Source organism: Mytilus trossulus, chromosome 5 (assembly GCF_036588685.1).
Source record: "Mytilus trossulus isolate FHL-02 chromosome 5, PNRI_Mtr1.1.1.hap1, whole genome shotgun sequence".
NCBI lineage: Eukaryota > Metazoa > Mollusca > Bivalvia > Mytilida > Mytilidae > Mytilus > Mytilus trossulus.
The window spans coordinates 87,939,637-87,966,247 of NC_086377.1; the positions used below are offsets into that span (position 1 = coordinate 87,939,637).

General features: G+C 32.8%; 3 protein-coding genes across 4 annotated transcripts; 1 reads left to right on the top strand and 2 right to left on the bottom strand.

Moving 5' to 3' along the window:
* The first annotated feature begins 2,478 nt into the window (after positions 1–2,478).
* Positions 2,479–7,193, top strand: LOC134717527 (G2/M phase-specific E3 ubiquitin-protein ligase-like). The gene is made up of 3 exons (XM_063580016.1): positions 2,479–2,687; positions 4,896–5,113; positions 6,539–7,193. The coding sequence occupies exons 1-3, from the start codon at positions 2,500–2,502 to the stop codon at positions 6,784–6,786; spliced, it is 654 nt and encodes a 217-aa protein (XP_063436086.1). The 5' UTR covers positions 2,479–2,499; the 3' UTR covers positions 6,787–7,193.
* A 2,571-nt stretch (positions 7,194–9,764) lies between these two features.
* On the bottom strand, positions 9,765–12,241 carry LOC134718421 (protein PML-like). The gene is made up of 3 exons (XM_063580923.1): positions 12,233–12,241; positions 11,405–11,573; positions 9,765–10,513 (listed from the first exon to the last, which is right to left on the bottom strand). Exons 1-3 carry the CDS (start codon positions 12,239–12,241, stop codon positions 9,765–9,767), a joined length of 927 nt encoding a protein of 308 aa, XP_063436993.1.
* Positions 11,453–18,652, bottom strand: LOC134719241 (uncharacterized). Of its 2 annotated transcripts, XM_063582246.1 has the most exons (8): positions 18,103–18,652; positions 16,961–17,215; positions 16,039–16,176; positions 14,453–14,843; positions 13,837–14,007; positions 13,228–13,312; positions 12,418–12,547; positions 11,453–11,573 (listed from the first exon to the last, which is right to left on the bottom strand). In XM_063582246.1, the coding sequence occupies exons 1-7, from the start codon at positions 18,542–18,544 to the stop codon at positions 12,476–12,478; spliced, it is 1,554 nt and encodes a 517-aa protein (XP_063438316.1). In that variant the 5' UTR covers positions 18,545–18,652; the 3' UTR covers positions 11,453–11,573; positions 12,418–12,475. The 2 variants fall into 2 exon arrangements, with proteins under 2 accessions (XP_063438316.1, XP_063438317.1); XM_063582247.1 differs by lacking the exon at positions 16,961–17,215.
* Positions 18,653–26,611: the final 7,959 nt, after the last annotated feature.

Consider the following 26,611-nt stretch of genomic DNA (forward strand, 5'->3'; position numbering starts at 1 on the left):
TGTCATGTCTTTCACCGGAAAAGATCGCCAATTTCACACGCCTTGATGACATTATTTGCCAGATAGGAAGGCGCGCCTGTATCTCTGCTCCATTTGAAGTTTCAGCAGTTTCACAATCGTAATTCTATAGGCTAGTATAGAAATAATTTTCCGTAAGTACATTATCGTGATTGCCATATGACTGAGGGAGGGTGACTATCCTTTTAGATTTTCATTTCCTAAATATTTTGTGCAGTATACAATAAAACGTTTTCAACCGTTTGCTCTGCATGTGTAGACAATTTCTATGCATACATTTGTGTCACGTGGGGAAGGAAGTCACATGACAGATTCTTCTGAAAACCGTTTCCCGGAACTGCCTATTATGTTTTTGTCCGTTCAGTATTTCAAGCATTTGCATAGCTATAAAAGTCATAATTTATGTCAAGAGTGTCGGACTAACGGGGTGTCGGACTAGTGGGGTGTCGGACTAACGGGGTGTCGGACTAGCGGGGTGTCGGACCAATGGGGTGTCGGACTAACGGGGTGTCGGACCAATGGGGTGTCGGACTAACGGGGTGTCGGAATATCGGGGCGACCCCCACTTTTTCATGAATTCTTACTTAATCTGCCAAGGGTGGAGAGGAGAGGAGCGGATTGTTATCCTTGGCTAGCGAAGATGACCTTTCCTAAAAGGAAAGGTGAGCTTTTACCATCACTTGGCGTCCGGCGTCGTCGTCGTCATCGTCCGTCTGTCAGGTGTGAACTATTTGAAAGATCTTCTCCTCTGAAACTACTGAACCAATTCCAACCAAACTTGAGCTTAGGGTATCTAGTATAGAGTTTGTGTTTTGTCAAAAAACATGGCCATCATGGCTAAAAATAGAACATAGGTTAAATGTATTTTTTGGCTTATATCTCAAAAACTAAAGCATTTAGAGCAAATATGTTAAGAAGTTTAAGTGTTCATTAGGTCAAGATTTATCAGCCCTGAAATTTTCTGACGAATTGAACAACCCATTGTGGGGTTGCTGCCACTAAATTGGTAATTTTAAGGAAATTTTGCAGTTATGGGTTTTTATCTTGAATATTATTATAGATAGAGCTAAACTGTAAACAGCAAAAATGTTCAGCAAAGTAAGATCTACAAATAAGTTCAATGACCAAAATCGCCAGTTGACCCCTTAAGAGGTTATTGCCCTTTAATGATAATTTTACAAAATTTTTCATTGTTTGCTTACTTAAAAAAATCGTCATCTCTGAAACTACTGAACCAATTTCAGCTTAACTTAAACTTCATGATCCTTAGGGTATCTAGTATAAAGTTTATGTTCTATTTCCTTTTACGTCAAGAAAAATGGCCACTATGGCTAAATTAGAACATTCTAAGGGGTAAAATGCATTTTTTGGCCTTTGAAGAAAATATGACAGATACAAAGAATATTTAAATGGCATTTTACAGCACACATTTATATACATTGAAAAGCAAAAATAATCATTGATGAAAGATTTAAAAAAAAATTACAGGTGAGCGATTCAGGCTCTTGAGAGCCTCTTGTTTTATTTAAATCTGGCCATGGTTTGTCCCTTTTGAATTGTTGTACATTAGTCATTTTGGGGCCATTTAATAGCTTACCTTACAGTGTGATTCAAGGCTCCACATTGAAGGTTGTACTGTGACGTATAATTGCTTAATTTACTACTTTAGGTCTTGGATGGAGAGTTGTATCATTGGCAATTATACCACATCTTTTTGTTTTTATATTGTAATATATCCCTGTAAAAGTAAATGAATGTACATCTTCTAATTATTATTTTAGAAACTTTGGATCCCAAATGGGTAAAAAGTTGTCAAAATTCAACTTTGCTTTAAAATAGAATTGTAATACTGATAAATTGATTGCAAATCTCTAATTTCATAACTGTTTTTTAGACATTTGTCCCGTCTGTACTAAATCTGAGGTCCAAAATTGGTAATATTAGACTCCAAAATTCAACTTTGCTTTGATCTGATGTAGACCTGGTATATATGATCACGAAGGTAATTGAATTTGACCGGGTTGCGCAAAGTGTAAAACCAGCTTATAGTGTTTGGATGGCAGGGCAGTGCATATTTTGTGTAATCAGCTCCTCATGCAGTATACATCACAGATCTTTTAAGATTCTCAGAAAGATTCCCCTCATACTGAAATTGGGCTTTTGTTATTTAGAATTATTTGAGGATTTTGTTTTTATATTTTTCCAGACTTGGGGCTTACAGCCAATAAAAAATATGTAAATCCCATTTCATAATCTGACCACTATAGGTATTAACTTGTTTTGGCCCTATAACATTGCAGGTAGGTCAGGCAGATATTTCTACATATGCAAATGCTATTTAAAATCCTACATATATTCCAAACAAATTTTGTAGAGGATACAAGAGAAATTTTCCTTAAGCTGAAAAATATTAACATTTATTAAATTTTCTATAATAGATTTTTGAATGTAACATAAATATATTACAGATCATAGAAGTGTATGATGTATTTTCAGATTGGTGAATCCCAAGACCACATAACATTTTGGTCTGCTGTAGAGGCTGTGATGCCTGTTATAGAATTTATAGGTGCAATACCCCTAGCATCAAAATATGAAAACAAAGAACAATTAGTTCATGTTCTGGTTCAGCATTTGGTTGTTAAGAGGATTCAAGATGTGTTAGCTCAGTAAGTAAAATAACATATCTTGTATGCTTTACATTAATGTCAATTTTCTTATTAACAAACTAAACACAACTACATTTATATTAGGATATTAATTTCATTAAAAATTATTTGCCAGGGACATTGCACCAGATTGCACCAGATTGTGTTTTCTTGTACTGCTTATGACCTTCAAGTTGCTGTTTATAATAATTTCAGAAGTACAGTAGCTGATGTTATTCAGTTTTGGACAAGTAGATAAAAAAGATTTTGAGTGCAGACCACAAAATAATGTCAAATTGTACTGCAGTAGAGAATGAGTGAACTACTGTAAAAGTGCTTTAATTCGTGGGTATCAATTTTCATGGTTTAAGAAAAAGTTGCATCTTCGTGGGTTTTTAAATTCATGGATTTCAGGTTTCTAAAAAAGAATTGAGTGAAGATTTTGTCCTTTATTGATTTGTTGGAGACAGTAAAATTTGTTGTTCTGATTTTATGTTCTTTAAGTTTAAACCAGATGATGTCTATAGTCTTGATGAAAGGAAATTGCAAAAAAAACAAAAAACATTTCAATTGTTGCACACCTGTAATCACAAGTGATAACAATAATCAGTGTGAGATCAAAAATTTGAATGATCAACACTGTTAATGATCTTCAAAGGTGTTAATTTTGTCATAAACATGTCACTTGAGGTAAAACAGTTAAATTAAAAGTTGTTACTTTGAATTGTAGGATTAATTCTTATTATATAAAAATTAAACCAAATCAGAAATATATTATTTTACCAGTTATATTATTATAAGGAGATAAAATGAACACTTCATCATGACATGTCTTCACCGGAAGTTCAACATTAACTGATCAAAAACAGAAACTTTTCTGAGAATTTAAAGTTAAAAACTTGTAAAGTTAAAATTTTTTAAAGATTAAATGGGTACCCCACGAATAAAAGTACTTTCACAGTATCAGTGATATTGACAAAACTTTAGTAGATGAAAATAAAAACTTTACTTTTCGTACTAACATTGAATAGTATTACTATTACAAGTGTCAAAGGCTGCAAATGCTGTCAACGTTTCAATATTTAAAGCAACAAAGCATCAACTTTGGTAAAACTGAACTTCATTTTTACACCAAGTGCTTATTCTCCAACTGTATATAGTGAGTGTCAATTGCAACACTTCAAATTAAGGTCTGTCCTCATCCTTTTGCAGAAAAGTGAAATTGTAATTTTATGGTAACAATTTATTATTCTGCTTGAGAGTTTGCCAGAAATGTGATAGATGTGGAGAGGTTTTCTTTCTTTGGCATTTTAGACCAAATGGGTCAAAATCAAAACTTTAAAACTAAATTCACATTTCATTGATATTTGTTAGATTTTACAGTGGGAGTTCTTTATGGTGGAAATTGCCTTTAAAAGTTAAAAAAAAAAAAATTAAAATATGGATTTTGATAATGTTTAAAAATCTTAAATCAGAAAAGTCTGATAATCTCTTGAAATGATAAACAGACTGTCAATAGAGTGTGCATAATTTTGAAACAATTTATTAACTTCCCTAGATGACATATGAGGGTAAATATATTTAGGTGTGGAGTTTCTACTTGTACTCAGTATATGTGTTCAATTTCAAATGTAAATGTCACCGAACTAGCAATTATTCATGTTCACTAAGTGAATTTAAACATTATTGTTTCAATGACAATATATTAACTTGAAATATGCATATTTCTTTCTCATACAATGTATATCTCTTTGGCAATGATAATTGATGCAGATAGTGATACTGTAGATGGAGACATGAATTAAACACTACATGTATATATGCTTTTATGTCTGTTGCACTAAAGGAAAACTACTTTAACATGCATAACCAATCAACAATAAAAAAATTTAAAAAATTTTTAAAAAAATTTTGAGATTATTGTATTAAATGATTGATATCAAAGGCTCATATCTATATATGTCCCTGGTGATATCATTCAAATACATATGCTTCAAGGGTTAACACATTCATATGACATTCAGACATAGAACAATGAAGAAAACACAACAAAAAGATCATTTTTGCAATGAGATAGTTACATTTACGTCCGTTATTGGTGTTAAAATGTCGACAAAAAACCTCCGGATCTGAGGTCTAAACTCCGGACCAAAATTTGCAAATCTCATATGAATTTCACAGTCTATCACATGCATGACACTTTGATTAATTGAAACTGAATAATTGCAGGTTTATTGAGGGTTTTGAATGTTTAGGGTGTTTCAAAGAAGTAACATCAAACCCTAAAACAACGAAGCAGCTTTTTGTCTGTGATAACTCTGTCATCTTAAATTCTGTTATGGTGGATGAACTGTTCAAGGTGAACTTTTCTCAGGAGGGGAGTAATCATTATATACTAGAGCTGAAAACTCATACTTACTGGCGTGATTTTGTACAGGATCTGGAAGGTAACAAATGACATAAATTATTAAAATCCTACTTGTTCATAGAACAATAGTAAGGTATTTCCCTATCCTCAATGAACAAAATTTAAACAGATATATTACTGATTGAAAAATTCTCTGGTTGCTAGGCACTTTTCACACCAAAAACAATGTTTTTAGGCATTTTTCCATTGACTTCTGGTTCAGAAGGGGTCACTTTCAATTATTTTCTGAACGCTTTTATGATACAGAACTTGAATATATATGGTTACTAAGGGACTTTACATTCAAATGATAATGGTTGCTATGGACTTGTGAATGACATTTACTATAAATTTAGAAAAAACTTCATGAAACGAAATTGATGCCTCAATTTTAAAAAATCTCATCTGATGTAAAAAAAAAAAAAAACAAAAAAAAAAAAATTTTCAAAAAATTACATTGACCATTGAAATTGGCCTCATTTTAAAGATCATAAGAAAGGAATAATCTATGTCTCTATCACTAAAAGTCTATGTTATATAAGACATTAACTTATGAACATTCTATGTGCAGTAACTAATACAAGAGGTTATCTGATAATTTTGGTCATTATATAATAGTTGTAGCTCTTGACTTGCTTAACACTTTACAGCTTTCTGATTTGCTCTACCTATTATACCTTTTGAGATATTAGCCAAAACAGAAAAGAGGACAATAAAAAGGGGAATGACTCTTACAATATTCAAATTAAAATTCGAAAACTACAGGTTTGCAAGATCTTCATCCGATTAACATTTTTCTCATGTATTGTCGTAAAGGGAGGTTACTCTCATATGTAGTTACTTTATCACTTTAAACCAAATGAGGAGATTTTGCGTATTGAGTTTACAAAGAATTTGGAAAAGGTTTATTGTCAATATCTTTTATGGTCAAGGAGGGGATAGGGTAACAAGGTTTTCTGTGTTTGTCTGTGTGGTCATATGACATGTCACTGTTGACCGAGTTTATGGGTTTACGGCATAAGTTCTAACACTTCTTTGCGACATGTAACAAACTAGCTTGTAAAGGAGTCTTTATATTTTGCAGAAGAAAAAAAAATAGTCAGAAGAAAAATAATCAGAAGAAAAACAATCAGGTCTTTCGATCTGAAATAGGAAAGACATTAATGTCATGTTAAATAATTGTGTTAGTCTTCTGTTGAGTTTATCTTAGTCAATATGTGAAGTTTTGGTAAGAATTTTACAGGTAACTTATATTAATATAGTTCTTTATATAGATCCTGTGTTAAATTAGTTTCTTGTTAATAGTTATCCAACCGTGAAATTGGAAACTAAACGTCATGTTACTGAATACAAGTCTGAAACCCTTGAAGGCTTTTTCATATCAGTAGCCAGGTTTGATTTGTTTGAATTGATATGGATGTTTTCCTGTGTGACTTCCTTGAAAATTATACTTCTTTTTTTTTAGAGGAACCTGAGGGTCTACAGAACCTTCTTACATTTATCACAGGCTATGATACAGTTCCTCCATTGGGATTTGACCCTCCTCTAAGCCTTCATTTCATACATACAGAAAATGACAGTGATGATGATGCAGTGCCTTATGCTAACACATGTGCAAATATGTTACAGATACCAGTACTCTCATCATTTGATGTATTTCAGGAAAGGATGCATTTGGCAGTTAAGCTAGGTACAACTTTTACCAACCAATGAAAGCGAAAAACACTTATGTTCTCAGTACCTGTAAGCACAAATATAGTTTGCTTTGATTGTTTGAGTTTGTCTTTAATGATGATCATGAACATCATCGGCATAAAGAAATTATTGTAATTTTCTAACTGTGTAGACTCGAAGATAGGTCAACGCATGGTGTAATTTTTAATTCTATTTTAATATTCAGTTATTGAAAATTAGTATGTTTTTTAGGTTCTTTTTTTTTGGTTTGTGTAACAAAGCAAAAGTTTCCTTAATTGTTATTTGACAGATTTTTATTTACATGGACCTGTTCTATAGGAAGAAAGTAATTAGTATATAGGAATTGTTACAATATTGTCATATACACAAGGAATGATTATTTTATTAGAGGTATTTGTTTTAAGGTTGCACCAAAAAGGACATTTTAGCAGTATTCATTAATTATTTTTTATACTATTTCTTTATTTGAAAAAAAAAATGCTTGCATTTTATGGAAGAATTTTTAAGGAAATAGGTATGTGCATTATATTTTATTTTAAGGTGGATAATCCTCCAATAGATTTCTACAATATTTATCATTTTGCAAGATTAGGGTATCCTCAGCAAAATATGAAAGTATTGTGACCACTTTCTTGGTAAATAAGGGAGATAACCCACCATGAGTTACCCCCCCTAATGATGATTTCCCCAATTTCCCAATAAAACACTAATTTCATGTTAATTTTTAATTTTTTTACAGTTTAAACATTTTTTTTCTACATAATTATAAAAAATAAATTTGTTTCATATAATAATAATTGGATGTGTGCTTTACTTTCAGTTACAATCTGTGAACGGGGTAAAAATAACACATTTTGATGAAAATTGGCACTTCTGTAGGAGCCAATTATGCAAATTAGGTCACCCTGTACAAAAACCACCCAATAGATTTTTTTTTAAATACAAGCATTTTGAAGGTCTATAACTAAGCATTGTTTAAGCATAATATGAACATACATTTCTTACCTCATTTATTGTCTGTACTGTATACGGATAATTGAAGTAAAGTGGAAAAATTTGGAAAATTGACTTAAAATACCATTTAATAGATAAAATGTCATAAATTAGTAATTAAAATTGATGAAAAATGTATGGTGAACGGGAGTTTGTTTTGTCAGTCATTCTAAATAAACAAAACCTCATCAGGGACCTGCCAAAAAAAAAAGAAGATGCCTTTTGGGTATCAGTATGTCCGTAAGTCAATCTGTTCAGATCAGGTTTTGGTTGTAACATTTTTGTCTTTTTATGTAGGCTAGTGATATATGGTATAAGGGTAGCTCAGCTCCAAAGGATGTGTTACTACCATGATAAGTGACTTTTGACCTTGAACTTTGACCTCAAGGTCAATTTAATGATTCTTTTTTTTCTAGAACTGTAACTTTTGTCTTTTGATGTAGGCTTAACTGCTGGTTTTGATATTTTGAATGAATGTAAATCAATTCATGAAGATGTGTCATGCACCATAGTGCCCATAGTATTGTTGACCTTGAACAAAGACTTCAAGGTGAAAATGATTTCCATATAAACAAATTTATGTTTGCAGGTCTTAAAGTGACAAAAACTTTGCACACATGATAATGCTATGACTACCCCACACTTGTAAAATTCAAAGTATTGATAACAGGATGAAGGTATTGGACAGACACAAAAAGTAACTACACGTTCAACTTATCACTGTCAGGGTGTTGTATTGGCCAATTAAGAATAATGAAGTCATTAATTCTGCCAAGTATTTTCTGTAAGAAAAAATATTCGACCTTAAATGTTACAAGCACAAGCAATTAGGAAGTAGTTTTCAGACAGACCAAAAAGTGATAACATTAAAACAGACAACTCATGATTGTTTGTTCTCACTTCTATATATTGAATGTAATAAATAAATTAATTTTCTCCAAAGGCAACAATGTTTGCCTTTTTTCAAGATACAGAATCAATCCTCCCTATATATTGCTCCTTATTCTAAATAGGGACTATGTTGCGAATACTTAGATGCTTTCCCTTTTGGGGCCCTAACCAAACGCTGAAAAGATACAGTGCAAATGAAGCATCTGTTTTACACTAATCAGAGATCAGTAAGGGGCCTAAGATATGTTAACTGGTTTTTAGTTAGAAGTATAAACTAAACAAACACAGGTTTGGGACAAAGAACCACAGTTTAATATTTTCTTTGCATATCAATAAAGCATTACATGTAAAAGTAATTACAAACAAAGCAAATTATAGTTGAAAATCTGTGGTTCTCTTAACACAAAGTACATAATAATAAAAAAATAACATGCACTCATATGAACCTGATTAGTCGTAATCTCAATTCTGAATACCATGTTATGTTCATAAAATGGTTGTGCCAATATAATCTGGTCACCTATAGATGTAATACCACCATTGATTTTCCTAAACAGTCCTTGTTAAATTTGCACTTTTAAAAGAATTGTACAGAATTATTTTTTTTTCAAATAAAATATACTTTCTTTGACACATTTCGTGTGTTCTAACTCAGGAGCCTGTAATTCAGTGGTTGACGTTTGTTTATGTGTTACATGTACATATTGGTTTCTCAATCATTTTTGTACATAAATTAGACTGTTAGTTTTCCCCATTGAATTGTATTACATTGACATTTCAGGGCCTTTTTATAGCTTATTTTGTGGTATGGGATTTGCTCATTGTTGAAAGCGGTACAGTGACATATAGTTGTTAATTTTGTGTGTCATTTTGTTCTCTTGTGGAAAGTTGTGTCATTGGCAATAATACCACATCTTTTTTTTTTCCATATTTAGCATGAGTAAGGTTGTGTCCTGTCCAGCACTAGTACTATAGAAAAAGACGACCCTGTACATTATACATTGCATGTAAGAAACTAACCATCACTGAATATTAACCAATAAAATTTTCCTATGCAACTGAATATAACTTTCTATGATTTGGTGGTACATGTGTGTTACATCAATAACAAGTTATTCCTCAGTACATGTAAAATATTTAGTAAAACATGTGACTGTTTTGGCATTAAAGCCATGCTCTAACAAAATAGATTTGAGGCCATTTTCACTGTCTCTGTTAAATGCTAACTGTAGATGTTTCAGACAAAGTCCACTGTGTGCTAATCTTCTAGCTGTTAGCTTGGTGATGCGCGAGGCCCTTATCAAGGGAATGTAAGAATCTGTTAGCAAAGCTGAATTGAATGGAAAAACGTCCTTTTCTGAATATTCTAAGTGCGCAAGAAGTTGAAATAGACTTGTGACATCAGCACATGCATTGTGAGCATCATATTCTACGCCAAGTAATTTTGTGACCAATGTTTGTTGTTTATGATTTCCAATGTCTTTAATTTTGAATTTCCTTCTTGCCAATTTTATTGTATCAATGCACCCATAAATATGTAACATGAATTCTGAAAGAAGACTGTGCTGACGTAGTTTGTTCATCAATATGGGAATGTCAAACGAAGCAATGTTGTGACCGAAAAGAATTGGTTTCTTCTTTTTGCTTATAAACTCAATAAATTCCAGGAGTACAATCTGAATGTCTCTGCTTTTAACTGGTTTACCATGATGGTACATCTGATCACAAGAAAAATCAAAAGTCAATCCTGTTATTTCTGATGATTTGGGTGAAATAACCTCCCTAGGTGATACATATTCATTAAAAACAGTGGTTCCATCAAATGCAGCCAGCTGCGTAATATCAGACTTCCTTGATAATCCTGGAACAAAAATAAACAAATATTGCATTAATAATTAAAAGTGTATCCATCCCGATATGTGAGATGACTTAAATGGTTCCATATATCAAGTTTGGTTAAATTCTGCTTTAAATACTGTTTTTGTCATATATTTTTTTTTAATTTAAGCGGCAACAAGTTTTAAATGGTGGACTCTTTAAATACATATGGCTTCTTGAAAAGTGCATCCAAATTTATGGGAGTCAAATTTCTTGATTACAAGGGAAAATGTTTCAATTTCAGCAGGTTCTAATTTTAGCAGTTCACCCTATTTTCACATGAACATTATATTGCGATTTCATTTTCACTTAAGTTAATTATATCTGTCAAGTTCCTCATGAATAAAGCAAAATTTAAATCAAAGCCTATAGTGTATGCTGTTAAACTGTAATCCATGTAAATTTTATTTTTCATGATGTAAGGGACTTAACTCCCAACAAACATCAGTAATATATCACTTTATTCCAAGATACTGTGGATTCATTAATATTCGTTGGATACCAATTTTCGTGGAATTCGTGGGTACTGGTGAATAGCATATTTTGAATAGGTTTTGTATACAGTGATTGATAAAACCACGAAAATAAATGATTCCACAGTAAGCATTAATGAAGCATTCCCAATACAATGGACGTTTACTTCGCTTTATATTATGTCACTTTCATCTATTTCACTGAATTACAATTACATTGTAAGCTTATTTCACTTACTAACAATAGCAATGCAAGTTTTAAGGTCATGGTAACTTTATTCCAGGCATAAATATTTGATTAAAGAATCACTAATAAAGTCATGCAAGTAGGCAAATCATGTATCTAGTGTTTCATTATTTTAGCCTGATATGTGTGATTCAATTTGTTTGTTTACACTTACCTGTTGTTTCTAAATCAAAAACTACTACTGATTCTTCTCCTCCAAACTTCATCTTCGATGGAACAGTTTCTGTGTCAATATGTTCTTGCACTTCTATTTCTCCTCCATACATTCCATAGGTGTCTCCCTCTTTTACTGATTCTCGCTGATTATCTTTCAATTTCTTGGACTAGAAACAATATAAAAAAAAATTAAGAACAATTATGGAAGAAGTGATTCAGATCTATGCAAATGCACAGTGGGATCTTTAGAACAATTGCTATTTTATGTTGAAACATTTAATGTCTCCTTCCAATCAAAATTATGAGCCAGAGAATTCTCCATCTGTGGGTTTTCAACTAAAATTTTAATAAACTTTAAGACTTCTGGCTAAGTTTGATAAAATTTGTCCCAGTAGTTTCAGAGGAAAAGATTTTTGTAGAAAATTACAAAAATTTACGAAAAATTGGTAAAAAACGACTATAAAGGTCAATAACTCCTTCAGGGGTCAACTGACCATTTTGGTCATGTTAACTTTTTTGTAGATACTTTGCTGAATATTATGATGTTCGTTCACCGTTTATCTCTATCTATAATAATATTCAAAATAATAACCAAAAACTGCAAAATTTTCTTAAAATTACCAATTTAGTGGCAGCAACCCAACAACAGGTTCTCCAAGTCATCTGAAAATTTCAGGGCAGATAGATGTTGAACTGATAAACAATTGTACCCACACTAGATTTGCTCTAGATGCTTTGGTTTCAGAGATATAACCCCAAATCTACATTTTACCCCTATGTTCTATTATTAGTAATGGCAGCCATCTTGGTTGGTTGGTAGGGTCACCAGACACATGTTTTTAACAAGATACCCGACTGATGATTGTGGCAAAGTTTGGTTAAATTTGACCCAGTAGTTTCAGCGGAGAAAATTTTTGTAAAAGTTAACAGACGACAACAACAGACGAATGACGCAAAGTGAAAAGAAAGGCTCACTAGGCCCTTCAGACCAGTCACTAAAAAAAGGCTTACCTTTATTGTGAGTCTTTTTCTTTTGAAATTAGTAGTTGACTGTGTTTTCCTAATCAGTTTACGCCTTCGATCCTTTCGAATTCCATGAAGTATGGTCAAATGTCCAGGAGAGTAGAGACTTCTTATTCACCTGAAAAGAATGAAGACATTGCATGTAATGTATTAAATTGATCTATTTTGAATGATTCATTTACTTTAAAGATATAAAATTTAGAATGTAGAGAAAAAAGTACAGATTTGAAGAAAAAAAGATATCTAAAAAAAATATAATTATAGAATAACTACACATCAATTCCCCAATGTATACATGCAGTGTGTGAGTTAATTATCAGTGTTGTTTGGTCATGAGTTAAATATTTTTCTCTATTTGAATTTTTGTATTAGTTACTCTTTTATTACACTGGCATATGGCATTTTTTCTTCTGAAAATAAGGTACAAGATGTAAGAAACTATAGATATCTTTCATTATTTGTTTTGATCCAACGTCATGACATAAACCTACAGTTGTATGGTGTCAGGGGAGTGAAATAACAACATTTATACACAGAATTATACAACTTTTCAAACTTTCCTTTTCTCTTTTTACTTTCTCTCCTCTTTTTACCGTTATGAAAGCTAGTATTATATTCTATAAACTGTTTGCTTTATATGCATGTCCATTATATTATACTATTATTGTAATTTTATATTGTATTATGGAAATGACTTCATAAGTATGATTTACTTGTGTCTAATCCATTTTGCTTTAATTAAGCAAATAAAATAAGTTTAAACTAAACATACATAATAAAGCCCCTGAATACATTTACCTTGCTTAACCAACCATAGCCTTCATTCTTTTGCATCACAGCTGAAGACACCCTAGCTTTTAATGATTTAGTACCTCCATAAAACCTGAAAAAATCCCATAAATAAATGTTCCAACATACAAACAAAATAGTTTATGCTCCACAAAAATAAAACACATAAATATGTCTCTCTGTTGCAGCTAGTCCTGGAAAATGACAGTTAGTGGATCGTAACTGTGGGGCATATGCATATAATGGTAAAGGATCTAAGATGAGCTTAAATTCAGAACTATCACAGTCTTCAACATCAATGACATTGACATGATTTTACAAAAAAATATTCATGTTTTCCATTTTTTTTTGACAAAGTTAGACATTAAACACCCCAGATTGCATTGAAATCACCGTTACCACACATTATTGGAATACCAGAGAGTGTGTCACTGACAATTTTTATGTGCCTTACAAAAAGTTTTGTTTTAAACTAGAATTGTTTTACTTTGAAATCTTAAATTAAAACATCGAAGATAAGGAAAATTTGTGAAAACAAAGACTCCTTTTTCATTTTTTAAACAGTTGCAGAGATTTTGACCATAATCAAAAGAAATCCTAAAGTAATGTAAGGCATACCTGTTTTTTGGGGCAAAACTAGCAACACTGTTGTTGAAACTTTCGTTTGACTGTGTTGACCCTAGATTTAACAGCCTATCTGCTCTTTCAATATAACTTTGTGCCAACTTGTCCAGCTCTTCCCTCAGCTTGTCTCCAGAAAGGGCTTTCCCATTGGGTAAATGTTTGAATCTGTAATATTTATAAACAAACAGAAAATGAGATTGCACTGCCACTGGGTTTTTTTCTACACTAATAGCAGAATTGTAAAATTGTTTTTCAGTCTAATGATCTTTTTTGTTCTGAACGCATCTACATGTTACTGTAGTAAATATTAATATGACATGTGATCAAATGTGAAAAATTAAATCCTTATCATTAAAGTTTATTTTCAATTCACACTGTACTTTAATTAGAAGAAAGAAGTTTTGAAAGTTATCAGATGGGCCAAGACAAAGATGGATACATGATTATTACATAATGATGACAATAGCTCACACAGCCCTAAAATTGTTTTAATTTAACATATACTTTACTGAACTCTAGGAATTAAGAACTTATAAAAAAATTATTGCAGCATTGAAACATTAAATGATCACTTCATCAGGCCAGGGATCAATGTCATGGTATAAATTACCTAAATTTAGTTGGATCTTTAACATATGTACACCAAGTTGGACTGCACTGTTCATGGTGTCCAAAAATATGTGGCACTATAGTGGCGAGTTCTGTCTTCATTGATTGTTTACTATTTTGGTGTTTAGAAATAGTATACATAAAACACCTCACTATGTAGGGAATGACTTTTGCTGATTTTAACTGTTTGTAGTTTTTTGACAGACCATATAGACGTTTGGACAGATTTTTCTTCACATGTGTTTTGTCATCTTTTTTAATAATTGAACGAGGCAGTCTTGATTGGGTTGTAGCATCATTATCCGCATGTAAAGTCCCAACCGTATATCCATCCTCAGCAAGCCTTTGGATCATTGAACATGCCATGTCTGGCTCCATACCTTTGCTTGATCCTGCAATACAAAATAAAAATAAAGTGAGTGTGTCCAATAATTTGTAATACTGTGAACAACTGTTGACAAATTAGAGGTACATTATACACATGATTTACATTATCATTATTGACTTTTCTTGAGGTGTACTCAAGGGCTATACACAAACATGGTGACTGGTTTCTTCTGTGGCCTAAGTCTAAAATGAGCCAATGTCTTGTCAGGAAAATATAGTCCTTAGCATACCCCAGAATGAGTCATTTACAGGTATATTAAATGATAAGGATTTGTTTACTTAATTTTGTTTACTTTTATTATTTCATAAAAAAACAAATAAATTTTCTTTTTTTCATGTGATAATATTGGCAAACTTTCTGTGAATTTATGATTACTTGGACACCCCCATGAGTGGCCTTTATTACAGTAAACATTAACATGTGGAACAGGAAGGTAATTAATATGTTACTGTTAACATCCCTATACCATATGTACACCTTTAATTACATGACCTTTGAGTCAACACTTACAACAGTTCAAAGGTGTTGAATTTTTATACGAACAACTATCTAAATTCACGATTATACATCTTTTAAATCAAATAACACTATCAATTCGTCTTAAAAGGGTTACAAAGACATTTTTCAAAGTTGTCAACTCTTTCCACTACAAGGAAAAATTCAGAACGGGAAGGGAAACTATATGACAACTTGTTCTTTTGAAAGGTGTCAATTCGTCCCTTTACATACTTCATCCCATAATCTTAAGTTACATTTCTCTTAAAAAGTATGACAGATGACTTTCTCGGTGTGTTTAACCATGTTTGTTTACATTTCAGAAATACCAAACTATTTGAAATCTTTTCTTTGGCTTTCAGTTTGCTCATTGTTGAAGGCCGTAAGGTGACCTATAGTTGTTAATGTTTGTGTCATTTTTGTCTTTTGTGGATAGTTGTCTCATTGGCAATCATACCACATCTTCGTTTTTAATTTTTGATAAGAACAGTGTAACATTCCCATATACTGTTATTAGAATGTGAACAAAACTCATTAAATTTTTTTTTTACGGATGCCCCACATGCACTATATGCTTATGTATTTTCAGTGGATCATGAAATTCGGGTGGAGTATAATGAAAAAAAGCAAAGGCCCTATACATATATTGAATTTGAACAGTCCACCCCTTATTTTCAATGAGTTAATCATTTAATATTCTATACCTGTCCAGTTAACATTACACTCATGTGGTGGCTTTGGTTCATTTTTTCCTATGTGATATTGGCAAATACTACAACTTCTGGTTCTGACGTCAAATTCTACAACTTTCCCAGTATTGACTCCAATAAGACTTGCATGACCTGAAATAAAATGTAGAAAAGGGAGAATCAATATTATTTCATTTCATTTTTAGCTAACATATTAACTCAATACACCATGTGCAGGGGCGTATGCAGCCATTTTTAAAAGGGGGTCCCAACCCAGAGTAAAAATGGGGAGGGGGAGGGGGTGGTTCCATCTATATGCTCCCATTCATCGGCCAAAAAAAAAGGAGGTCCAACCACTGGAACCCCCTCCCTCCCTTGATCCACCTATGATGCTGTTGCAAATTGAACTACCTCCCTTTTTTATTGGCCAAAAAAAAAAAAATTTGAAGGAATTTTCTTTTTAGTTTTTAAAATCTTAAATCATAGATTTCTAAGTAAAGATATTGTCTGGAAACCAAATGTCTTTTGACGACGCTAGCTGATTACAACAACAGGGTCAAGGTGATACCTTGTACAACCGCAATATAAAAAATAAATAAAAATGAAATGCAGCTCAAGTCAATGTATATATATACATGTAAACAATTCAAAAAATTTTCATGCAAATTTGTTCCAAGTGTTTTTGAGTTATTGTCAGACATAGCAACAATGGACGGAGGTACAGACCAACAGACAACTGTATTAACGGGCATATATAAAAAAACAAACAATGAATACTATTCATTATAATCTTAAAGTAATATCCAAGTTCATATGGATCCTGGTCACAGAGGTTTTTTTTAGCAGGTCCAAAAGGCTAAAACCCTAATGTATAAGAGATCAATAAAATAGAAGCTCATCTACACTACATATCACAATAACTGATAATATAATTTACCTGTGTGACTATTGTAAGACCAACCAAAACCTCTCTTCTGCCATCCAGCATCGAAGCTTCCCTCTAACTCACTGGACTCTGAACATTCCAACTCCTCTCTCTGTGCTTCTTTACATGATGCTTCTGCTGCTTCAATGATAACTGGGGCTAGTTCCTTCTGTTTTTTACGTAATGTAGAGGCATCTACTGGAGGAATGTTGCATCCTGTCAGGAAATTGTTCACATGACTGGGTCCCATACCTGCATTAATCATGGCTGAAAAATGAAAGATTTAAATATTATTTAGTTTCCTAAAAAAACCATTTACAATATTTGGCTCATACCTGCCAACTTTTCAAATGCCCATGGGGGTTTTACATGAAAGATGGTTCTTATAGTCCTACAAAACCTTCAAATATATTGTAATTTGTTTTTTAGGCTTCTTCGTGCTTTAACAAGCTCATACCAATTGTTAAATTAATTGTTTTCTTTAAAATAGTGGACAAAATTGCTCTTACAAAATTTCCACCTGGGAAATCCTCCGCAAATAGTGACAGTTGGTGGGTTTTTTGTTATGTTCACTATTCAAATTGTAAATGTTTACCCTTCCTTATGAAGGACAATATCTGATATAGGAAATACGGTGCAGTCCAGTGTATCCACTGACCTACAATGTATAAAGACTTATGACTTCACTTCATTCATTTTGTCATTCAACTGATAAAACCTTTTATAAAGTAAATGATAAATTGCAGTGAGTACATTTTATATTTCTGACAATGTACATGTATTTTTTATCTTGCAATTTACAATGGGTATACATATTTGAGTTCAGCATTAGTCAGCGTCCCAGAAAAAAATAAAATAGCCTTGCCGGACGTCATAATTATTTGGACTAAGGGGACCCCAAAAATTGAAAATGAACAGAAAGAAATTCATGTATCCATATTCCAGTTACTGATTGCTCAACTTGGAAACATGTACAAATAAAGCAACACAGGGTGTTGATAGTTCATGAGTTGTGGTATAGTTGCAATTGGACCCCTGAAAAATTTGTATGAAAAGTGTTTACATTGATTATTTTTATATTTCCCCATGTTCATAGTTATGTAGTTGTCTCTTGAAAACAATCACCATTTGCATTCCTTTTCTATATAAATTACCTAAACAAACTTTGTAGTTGATATCAAAGCCTTTGCCGTTGCTCTTCTTCCCCGTTGGTACCAGACTGATGTGTTGACAAGCACTGCTTGGACACGAGATATATAAAAAACTAGCCATCCCATAAATCACCTCATCTTGTATGTCAGATAATCGGAGCCACGAACTGCATTTCTCACAGTTCATGGACCTGGCCAGCACATCTAGCTCAACAACCCGTCTTCCTTGGAACCAAGGTTTGGAGGATCCCAGTTCAACATTTTCCCCAACTTCCAAATCAGTTGCATTTACAATAGGTCCTTCTACAAAAACAGCGCCGTAAGCATGGTCTTCACCTCGTACTGTTTCCTCTCTATTCATATTTCTCATACGGTCCGCCTTTTTACTTCTTCCTTTACTAGCCATCTTTCCACGAACACGTTTAGAATACTTGTCGTCTGCCATGTTTGTTGTTTACCGCCGGAGTTTGGCAGACGCGGTTCCGGTTCTATATTTACCATGACAATCACGTGACAAATCAAAACATCACGTGACGTAATGTCCTGCTCTACCTTAATACACAGGCAAACTTGCCACAGATGATTCTCACATGATGCCCTTTTTATATAATTATCATATGATAGCAAACATGAATATCATAGGAGAGCATTTTCATATGATTCTCATTCGAGAATCATATAATTTTCCTATGAACACTTACATATGATTCTCATGATGCCCTTTTTATATGATTCCCATATGATCGCTATCATATGAGAATCAAATGTTTCAACTTTCCTTGTGTTGTATAGTCTATGTTTGGTGTTGAATCTTAATATTATTTAGGAAAATAATATTATTTTTTTGTTGTCAGTAAGATATTTCTGTGTAGAATCCCTCATGTGCAAATGATTGTGATGCACATAAAAATCATCCAAAAATACTAAATTTTTTGCTTCAAATTTGTTATTTTGCATACATCAATATGCAAATTATCTAAAAAAAATGTATGTTTTATCAATTGATTGAGAAAGGGTACGGGATAAACGTAAAAAAGACAATAGCCCATTCCCCAAAGCAAATAAATTCTGTAAATTCAAGGGTTTCATATCTATATTAATGTTCTGATGATATAATAAAGTGGTTGGGCAACATGGTAATCAGCCCTACCACTTTATTAACTGATTTTATTAGGCTTAACGGTCTTTTTCTAAATTTAAGCATTTTTGTCCCCCGTGCCACACCTTGCGGGGACATAGAAATACTGTGCGCCCGTTCGTCCATCCGTCCAGTCTTGTTAGCGTTTTCATGAAACTTACACTACAGTTTAATATCAGCAATTTCTCGGACAAGTTCTAAAATGGGTGCTGATTGCCTTTCTCAAAAGAGTTATGCCCTTGGACTATATAACCTTTGATAGATGAAATATGTGCCAGGGACATTGGAACTCTGTTTTTTTATTTAGTTTTTGATACTGGAATATGTGTTGATGAGATAGCTTTCTATAGCACATCAATTGTAAATGGTTTTAAAAAATTGTATACTAGACAGTTCTTTATCAATTTTGATCTGAAGTGTAATTTGGATAATTTTTTTTTTTCCTTAATACGTATACATTACCATCATGCCATCTAGTGTCTTACTACTTCTTTGTTTACCTACGTTTGGCCATTAAAGTAGCTAATAAAGATTTATCCAAAAAAGTGCTTCATATGTAAATCATTTATATTCTGATGAATATTAAAACCCTTGATTTTACAAAATTTATCTGCTTTAAGGTATAGGCTTCTGTCTTTTTCAATTTTCAATGATTTTAACAACATTTTGACATATTTTCTAACATGTGACTAAATCATAAATGTTTAAATTTGACTTAAATAATGCACTTTTGACACATTTTATATTGTTGTAGTATTTTTCTTAAATGTATAACAGGGACATTCTCAACCAAAACCAAAATTCCATGGGTGTAGAGCCAAAATTGTACTGGAATAAATTAATTAGTTTGGGTTAGAGACATCATTTGATGCAAAAGGTTTGCCAAAAAATGTAAAACTTGTAATATTGCCTTCAATAGCAATAGGTACCACAGTGACTGAAAAAAATCAATTTAAATATTTATACTTCAGTTGTTAAGATTGACAGGGTATTGTATTTATTCAGACATTGTCATCCATTTTTATGATGTTACTTAAATTTTAGTTATGATTGCAGCTTATATTATTTTATGTAATACTGATTTACTTTTATATCATTGATGTCACAACATTTTTTAAAGGGAAATGAAAAAACTGTCTGAAATGCCAAAGAAAATACAACTGTTTTCAGTTTAAGTGGACATAAATATTGTTTTTGCTTTTTTGTAGTTTCATGTGTTTTCATGTCAATAAATTTGGCTGTTTAACAAAACATCCTTCTTCTTATACCCCTTAAACTAGTATTTGGGGCATATATAGGAATCACCCTGTCTGTCTGTCTCTGTGTCTGTCAATTATCTTGTAAGTGCAACTCCTCCTAAACCTGCAAATGGATTTTGATGAAACTTTCACATAGTGGTAGCTCACCAAATGAGGATGTGCATGAGGAAATATCTTTTCAGTAAGACTTAATTAAGTGGAGATAATTCTACTTGTGTGTTTTTTCATAGTGTCTAAACACTTCTAATAAAAACCTATGAAAAAAAATTCAATGAAACTCCAAACCAAGGGAACCCACAATATGAAAATGTGCATGAAGAAATAATTTGATGGTCAGACTGAATTTAGGGGAGTTAATTGGACATAAGTGAAAAAAGTGAGTTTGTTAGTGAGGTCCCCTTACAGTATAAATAAGAAGATGTGGTATGAGTGCCAATGAGACATCTATCTAAGACACAATATAGTTAAAGTAATCAAATATAGGTAACAGTATGGCCTTCAACATGTAGCCTTTGCACACACCAAACAGCAAGCTATAAAGGACCCCCAAAATGACCAGTGTAAAACAATTCTAACATGAAAACCAACTGTCTAACTGTCAAAGCAATAAACGAAAAACACCTATGAACTATACACCAACAAAAGACAACCCCTGAGTTACAAGAGGCTCCTGACTTATAAAAAATAAAATTATAGCTCTAGTTTTACCATAATTTGTATATCAGATCTACATACTACTATCTGGAGTCAATTTATTAAGCAACTGTTCAAAAAGATATGTACAGATTGCATGATGTTTTATGTTGGCATCTTTAACAGCTTAATAGTTCAGCTAACAAGGTTTTCAGTGTTTGAGAGATCACTTATATGTACATGTATTGGAAAATAATTCAGAAGAGCAAGAAAGTTTACAAAAGCATCAAACATACTTGTTAAACTATGAAAAAGGACAGTAATGTCAAGGAGACAACATCCCATCGTGAAGTTAAAACTACTTAAACAACACTCTGCCATATATTTATGTTCCTGTCCAAAGTGTGCCTGTCCCAAGCCAGGATCAAGTGTCATGTGGCTGATTTTTGGGACAAAATTAAGCTCACATGGCCTTTTGGCCCAGCTGGCTTCTTGGTTTTCGTGTTCTATTACCCTATTTTCTCTCATGTTTAGCTCACCTTGATCAAATGACGTGAGTTTATGCCATCACATGGCATCTGTCATTGTCCGTCGTTTTCATCGTCCTCATAAACTATTTAAAGAATCGTCTCCGTTGAAACTACTGGGCCAAATACTTCCAACTTTAAGTGAATGTTCCTTAGGGTATTTAATTTATAAATTTTATCTGAAGATTTGATCCATCAACAAACATGGCCGCCTTTGCTAAAAATAGATCATAGGGGTCAAATGCAGATTTTGGCTTATATATCAAAAACTAAAACAGTTAGAGCAAAAATATAACTGGTTAAAGTGATTAACAGGTCAAGAATTATCTGTCATGAAATTTTCAGACAAATTGGACAACCCAATGTTTTTGTCTCGCCTGCAACTTCTGTAGCAGAAAGCGAGACTTATGGATAGTGATCCTGCGGCGAAGGCAGCAGCAAAGGCGGCGTTAGCTTTTGACTTAAAAAGCTTAGTATTTCAAAAGGTAGAAGACTTGGGTGCTTCATACTTTGTATATAGATGCTTTATGTTACAAACTTTCCGTCTGTCTTATGACCAATGTCCTTGACCTTATTTTCATGGTTCAGAGACTAATTGAAAAGAAAGTTAAGATTTTTTGTTATGTTAACTTCTCTCTTATTAAGTAATAGGATAGCTATATTTGGTATATGCATACCTTGCAAGGTCCTCATGACTGTAAGAGTTTTCACTAGACCTCAACCTCATTTCATGGATCAGTGAACAAGGTTAAGTTTTCGTGGTCAAGTCCATATCTCGGATACAATAAGCATTAGGTCTTCTATATCTGCTTCAGTGGTCAAAGTTAAGTTTTTGTGTTTTGGTCTATTTCTCGGATATTATAAGTATTTGGTCAATTATATTTGGTGTATGGAATGGTAATATAAGTTGTACATGTCGGTCTGGCAGTAATCATCTGAACTTGACCTCATTTTCATGGTTCAATATTTTTGATGAGGTTTGTTTCTGAAATACTTTTAGCAATAGGCTTACTGAATTTGGAGTTTTGAATGAACAGAAAGAAATTCATGTATCCATATTCCAGTTACTGATTGCTCAACTTGGAAACATGTACAAATAAAGCAACACAGGGTGTTGATAGTTCATGAGTTGTGGTATAGTTGCAATTGGACCCCTGAAAAATTTGTATGAAAAGTGTTTACATTGATTATTTTTATATTTCCCCATGTTCATAGTTATGTAGTTGTCTCTTGAAAACAATCACCATTTGCATTCCTTTTCTATATAAATTACCTAAACAAACTTTGTAGTTGATATCAAAGCCTTTGCCGTTGCTCTTCTTCCCCGTTGGTACCAGACTGATGTGTTGACAAGCACTGCTTGGACACGAGATATATAAAAAACTAGCCATCCCATAAATCACCTCATCTTGTATGTCAGATAATCGGAGCCACGAACTGCATTTCTCACAGTTCATGGACCTGGCCAGCACATCTAGCTCAACAACCCGTCTTCCTTGGAACCAAGGTTTGGAGGATCCCAGTTCAACATTTTCCCCAACTTCCAAATCAGTTGCATTTACAATAGGTCCTTCTACAAAAACAGCGCCGTAAGCATGGTCTTCACCTCGTACTGTTTCCTCTCTATTCATATTTCTCATACGGTCCGCCTTTTTACTTCTTCCTTTACTAGCCATCTTTCCACGAACACGTTTAGAATACTTGTCGTCTGCCATGTTTGTTGTTTACCGCCGGAGTTTGGCAGACGCGGTTCCGGTTCTATATTTACCATGACAATCACGTGACAAATCAAAACATCACGTGACGTAATGTCCTGCTCTACCTTAATACACAGGCAAACTTGCCACAGATGATTCTCACATGATGCCCTTTTTATATAATTATCATATGATAGCAAACATGAATATCATAGGAGAGCATTTTCATATGATTCTCATTCGAGAATCATATAATTTTCCTATGAACACTTACATATGATTCTCATGATGCCCTTTTTATATGATTCCCATATGATCGCTATCATATGAGAATCAAATGTTTCAACTTTCCTTGTGTTGTATAGTCTATGTTTGGTGTTGAATCTTAATATTATTTAGGAAAATAATATTATTTTTTTGTTGTCAGTAAGATATTTCTGTGTAGAATCCCTCATGTGCAAATGATTGTGATGCACATAAAAATCATCCAAAAATACTAAATTTTTTGCTTCAAATTTGTTATTTTGCATACATCAATATGCAAATTATCTAAAAAAAATGTATGTTTTATCAATTGATTGAGAAAGGGTACGGGATAAACGTAAAAAAGACAATAGCCCATTCCCCAAAGCAAATAAATTCTGTAAATTCAAGGGTTTCATATCTATATTAATGTTCTGATGATATAATAAAGTGGTTGGGCAACATGGTAATCAGCCCTACCACTTTATTAACTGATTTTATTAGGCTTAACGGTCTTTTTCTAAATTTAAGCATTTTTGTCCCCCGTGCCACACCTTGCGGGGACATAGAAATACTGTGCGCCCGTTCGTCCATCCGTCCAGTCTTGTTAGCGTTTTCATGAAACTTACACTACAGTTTAATATCAGCAATTTCTCGGACAAGTTCTAAAATGGGTGCTGATTGCCTTTCTCAAAAGAGTTATGCCCTTGGACTATATAACCTTTGATAGATGAAATATGTGCCAGGGACATTGGAACTCTGTTTTTTTATTTAGTTTTTGATACTGGAATATGTGTTGATGAGATAGCTTTCTATAGCACATCAATTGTAAATGGTTTTAAAAAATTGTATACTAGACAGTTCTTTATCAATTTTGATCTGAAGTGTAATTTGGATAATTTTTTTTTTTCCTTAATACGTATACATTACCATCATGCCATCTAGTGTCTTACTACTTCTTTGTTTACCTACGTTTGGCCATTAAAGTAGCTAATAAAGATTTATCCAAAAAAGTGCTTCATATGTAAATCATTTATATTCTGATGAATATTAAAACCCTTGATTTTACAAAATTTATCTGCTTTAAGGTATAGGCTTCTGTCTTTTTCAATTTTCAATGATTTTAACAACATTTTGACATATTTTCTAACATGTGACTAAATCATAAATGTTTAAATTTGACTTAAATAATGCACTTTTGACACATTTTATATTGTTGTAGTATTTTTCTTAAATGTATAACAGGGACATCCTCAACCAAAACCAAAATTCCATGGGTGTAGAGCCAAAATTGTACTGGAATAAATTAATTAGTTTGGGTTAGAGACATCATTTGATGCAAAAGGTTTGCCAAAAAATGTAAAACTTGTAATATTGCCTTCAATAGCAATAGGTACCACAGTGACTGAAAAAAATCAATTTAAATATTTATACTTCAGTTGTTAAGATTGACAGGGTATTGTATTTATTCAGACATTGTCATCCATTTTTATGATGTTACTTAAATTTTAGTTATGATTGCAGCTTATATTATTTTATGTAATACTGATTTACTTTTATATCATTGATGTCACAACATTTTTTAAAGGGAAATGAAAAAACTGTCTGAAATGCCAAAGAAAATACAACTGTTTTCAGTTTAAGTGGACATAAATATTGTTTTTGCTTTTTTGTAGTTTCATGTGTTTTCATGTCAATAAATTTGGCTGTTTAACAAAACATCCTTCTTCTTATACCCCTTAAACTAGTATTTGGGGCATATATAGGAATCACCCTGTCTGTCTGTCTCTGTGTCTGTCAATTATCTTGTAAGTGCAACTCCTCCTAAACCTGCAAATGGATTTTGATGAAACTTTCACATAGTGGTAGCTCACCAAATGAGGATGTGCATGAGGAAATATCTTTTCAGTAAGACTTAATTAAGTGGAGATAATTCTACTTGTGTGTTTTTTCATAGTGTCTAAACACTTCTAATAAAAACCTATGAAAAAAAATTCAATGAAACTCCAAACCAAGGGAACCCACAATATGAAAATGTGCATGAAGAAATAATTTGATGGTCAGACTGAATTTAGGGGAGTTAATTGGACATAAGTGAAAAAAGTGAGTTTGTTAGTGAGGTCCCCTTACAGTATAAATAAGAAGATGTGGTATGAGTGCCAATGAGACATCTATCTAAGACACAATATAGTTAAAGTAATCAAATATAGGTAACAGTATGGCCTTCAACATGTAGCCTTTGCACACACCAAACAGCAAGCTATAAAGGACCCCCAAAATGACCAGTGTAAAACAATTCTAACATGAAAACCAACTGTCTAACTGTCAAAGCAATAAACGAAAAACACCTATGAACTATACACCAACAAAAGACAACCCCTGAGTTACAAGAGGCTCCTGACTTATAAAAAATAAAATTATAGCTCTAGTTTTACCATAATTTGTATATCAGATCTACATACTACTATCTGGAGTCAATTTATTAAGCAACTGTTCAAAAAGATATGTACAGATTGCATGATGTTTTATGTTGGCATCTTTAACAGCTTAATAGTTCAGCTAACAAGGTTTTCAGTGTTTGAGAGATCACTTATATGTACATGTATTGGAAAATAATTCAGAAGAGCAAGAAAGTTTACAAAAGCATCAAACATACTTGTTAAAGTATGAAAAAGGACAGTAATGTCAAGGAGACAACATCCCATCGTGAAGTTAAAACTACTTAAACAACACTCTGCCATATATTTATGTTCCTGTCCAAAGTGTGCCTGTCCCAAGCCAGGATCAAGTGTCATGTGGCTGATTTTTGGGACAAAATTAAGCTCACATGGCCTTTTGGCCCAGCTGGCTTCTTGGTTTTCGTGTTCTATTACCCTATTTTCTCTCATGTTTAGCTCACCTTGATCAAATGACGTGAGTTTATGCCATCACATGGCATCTGTCATTGTCCGTCGTTTTCATCGTCCTCATAAACTATTTAAAGAATCGTCTCCGTTGAAACTACTGGGCCAAATA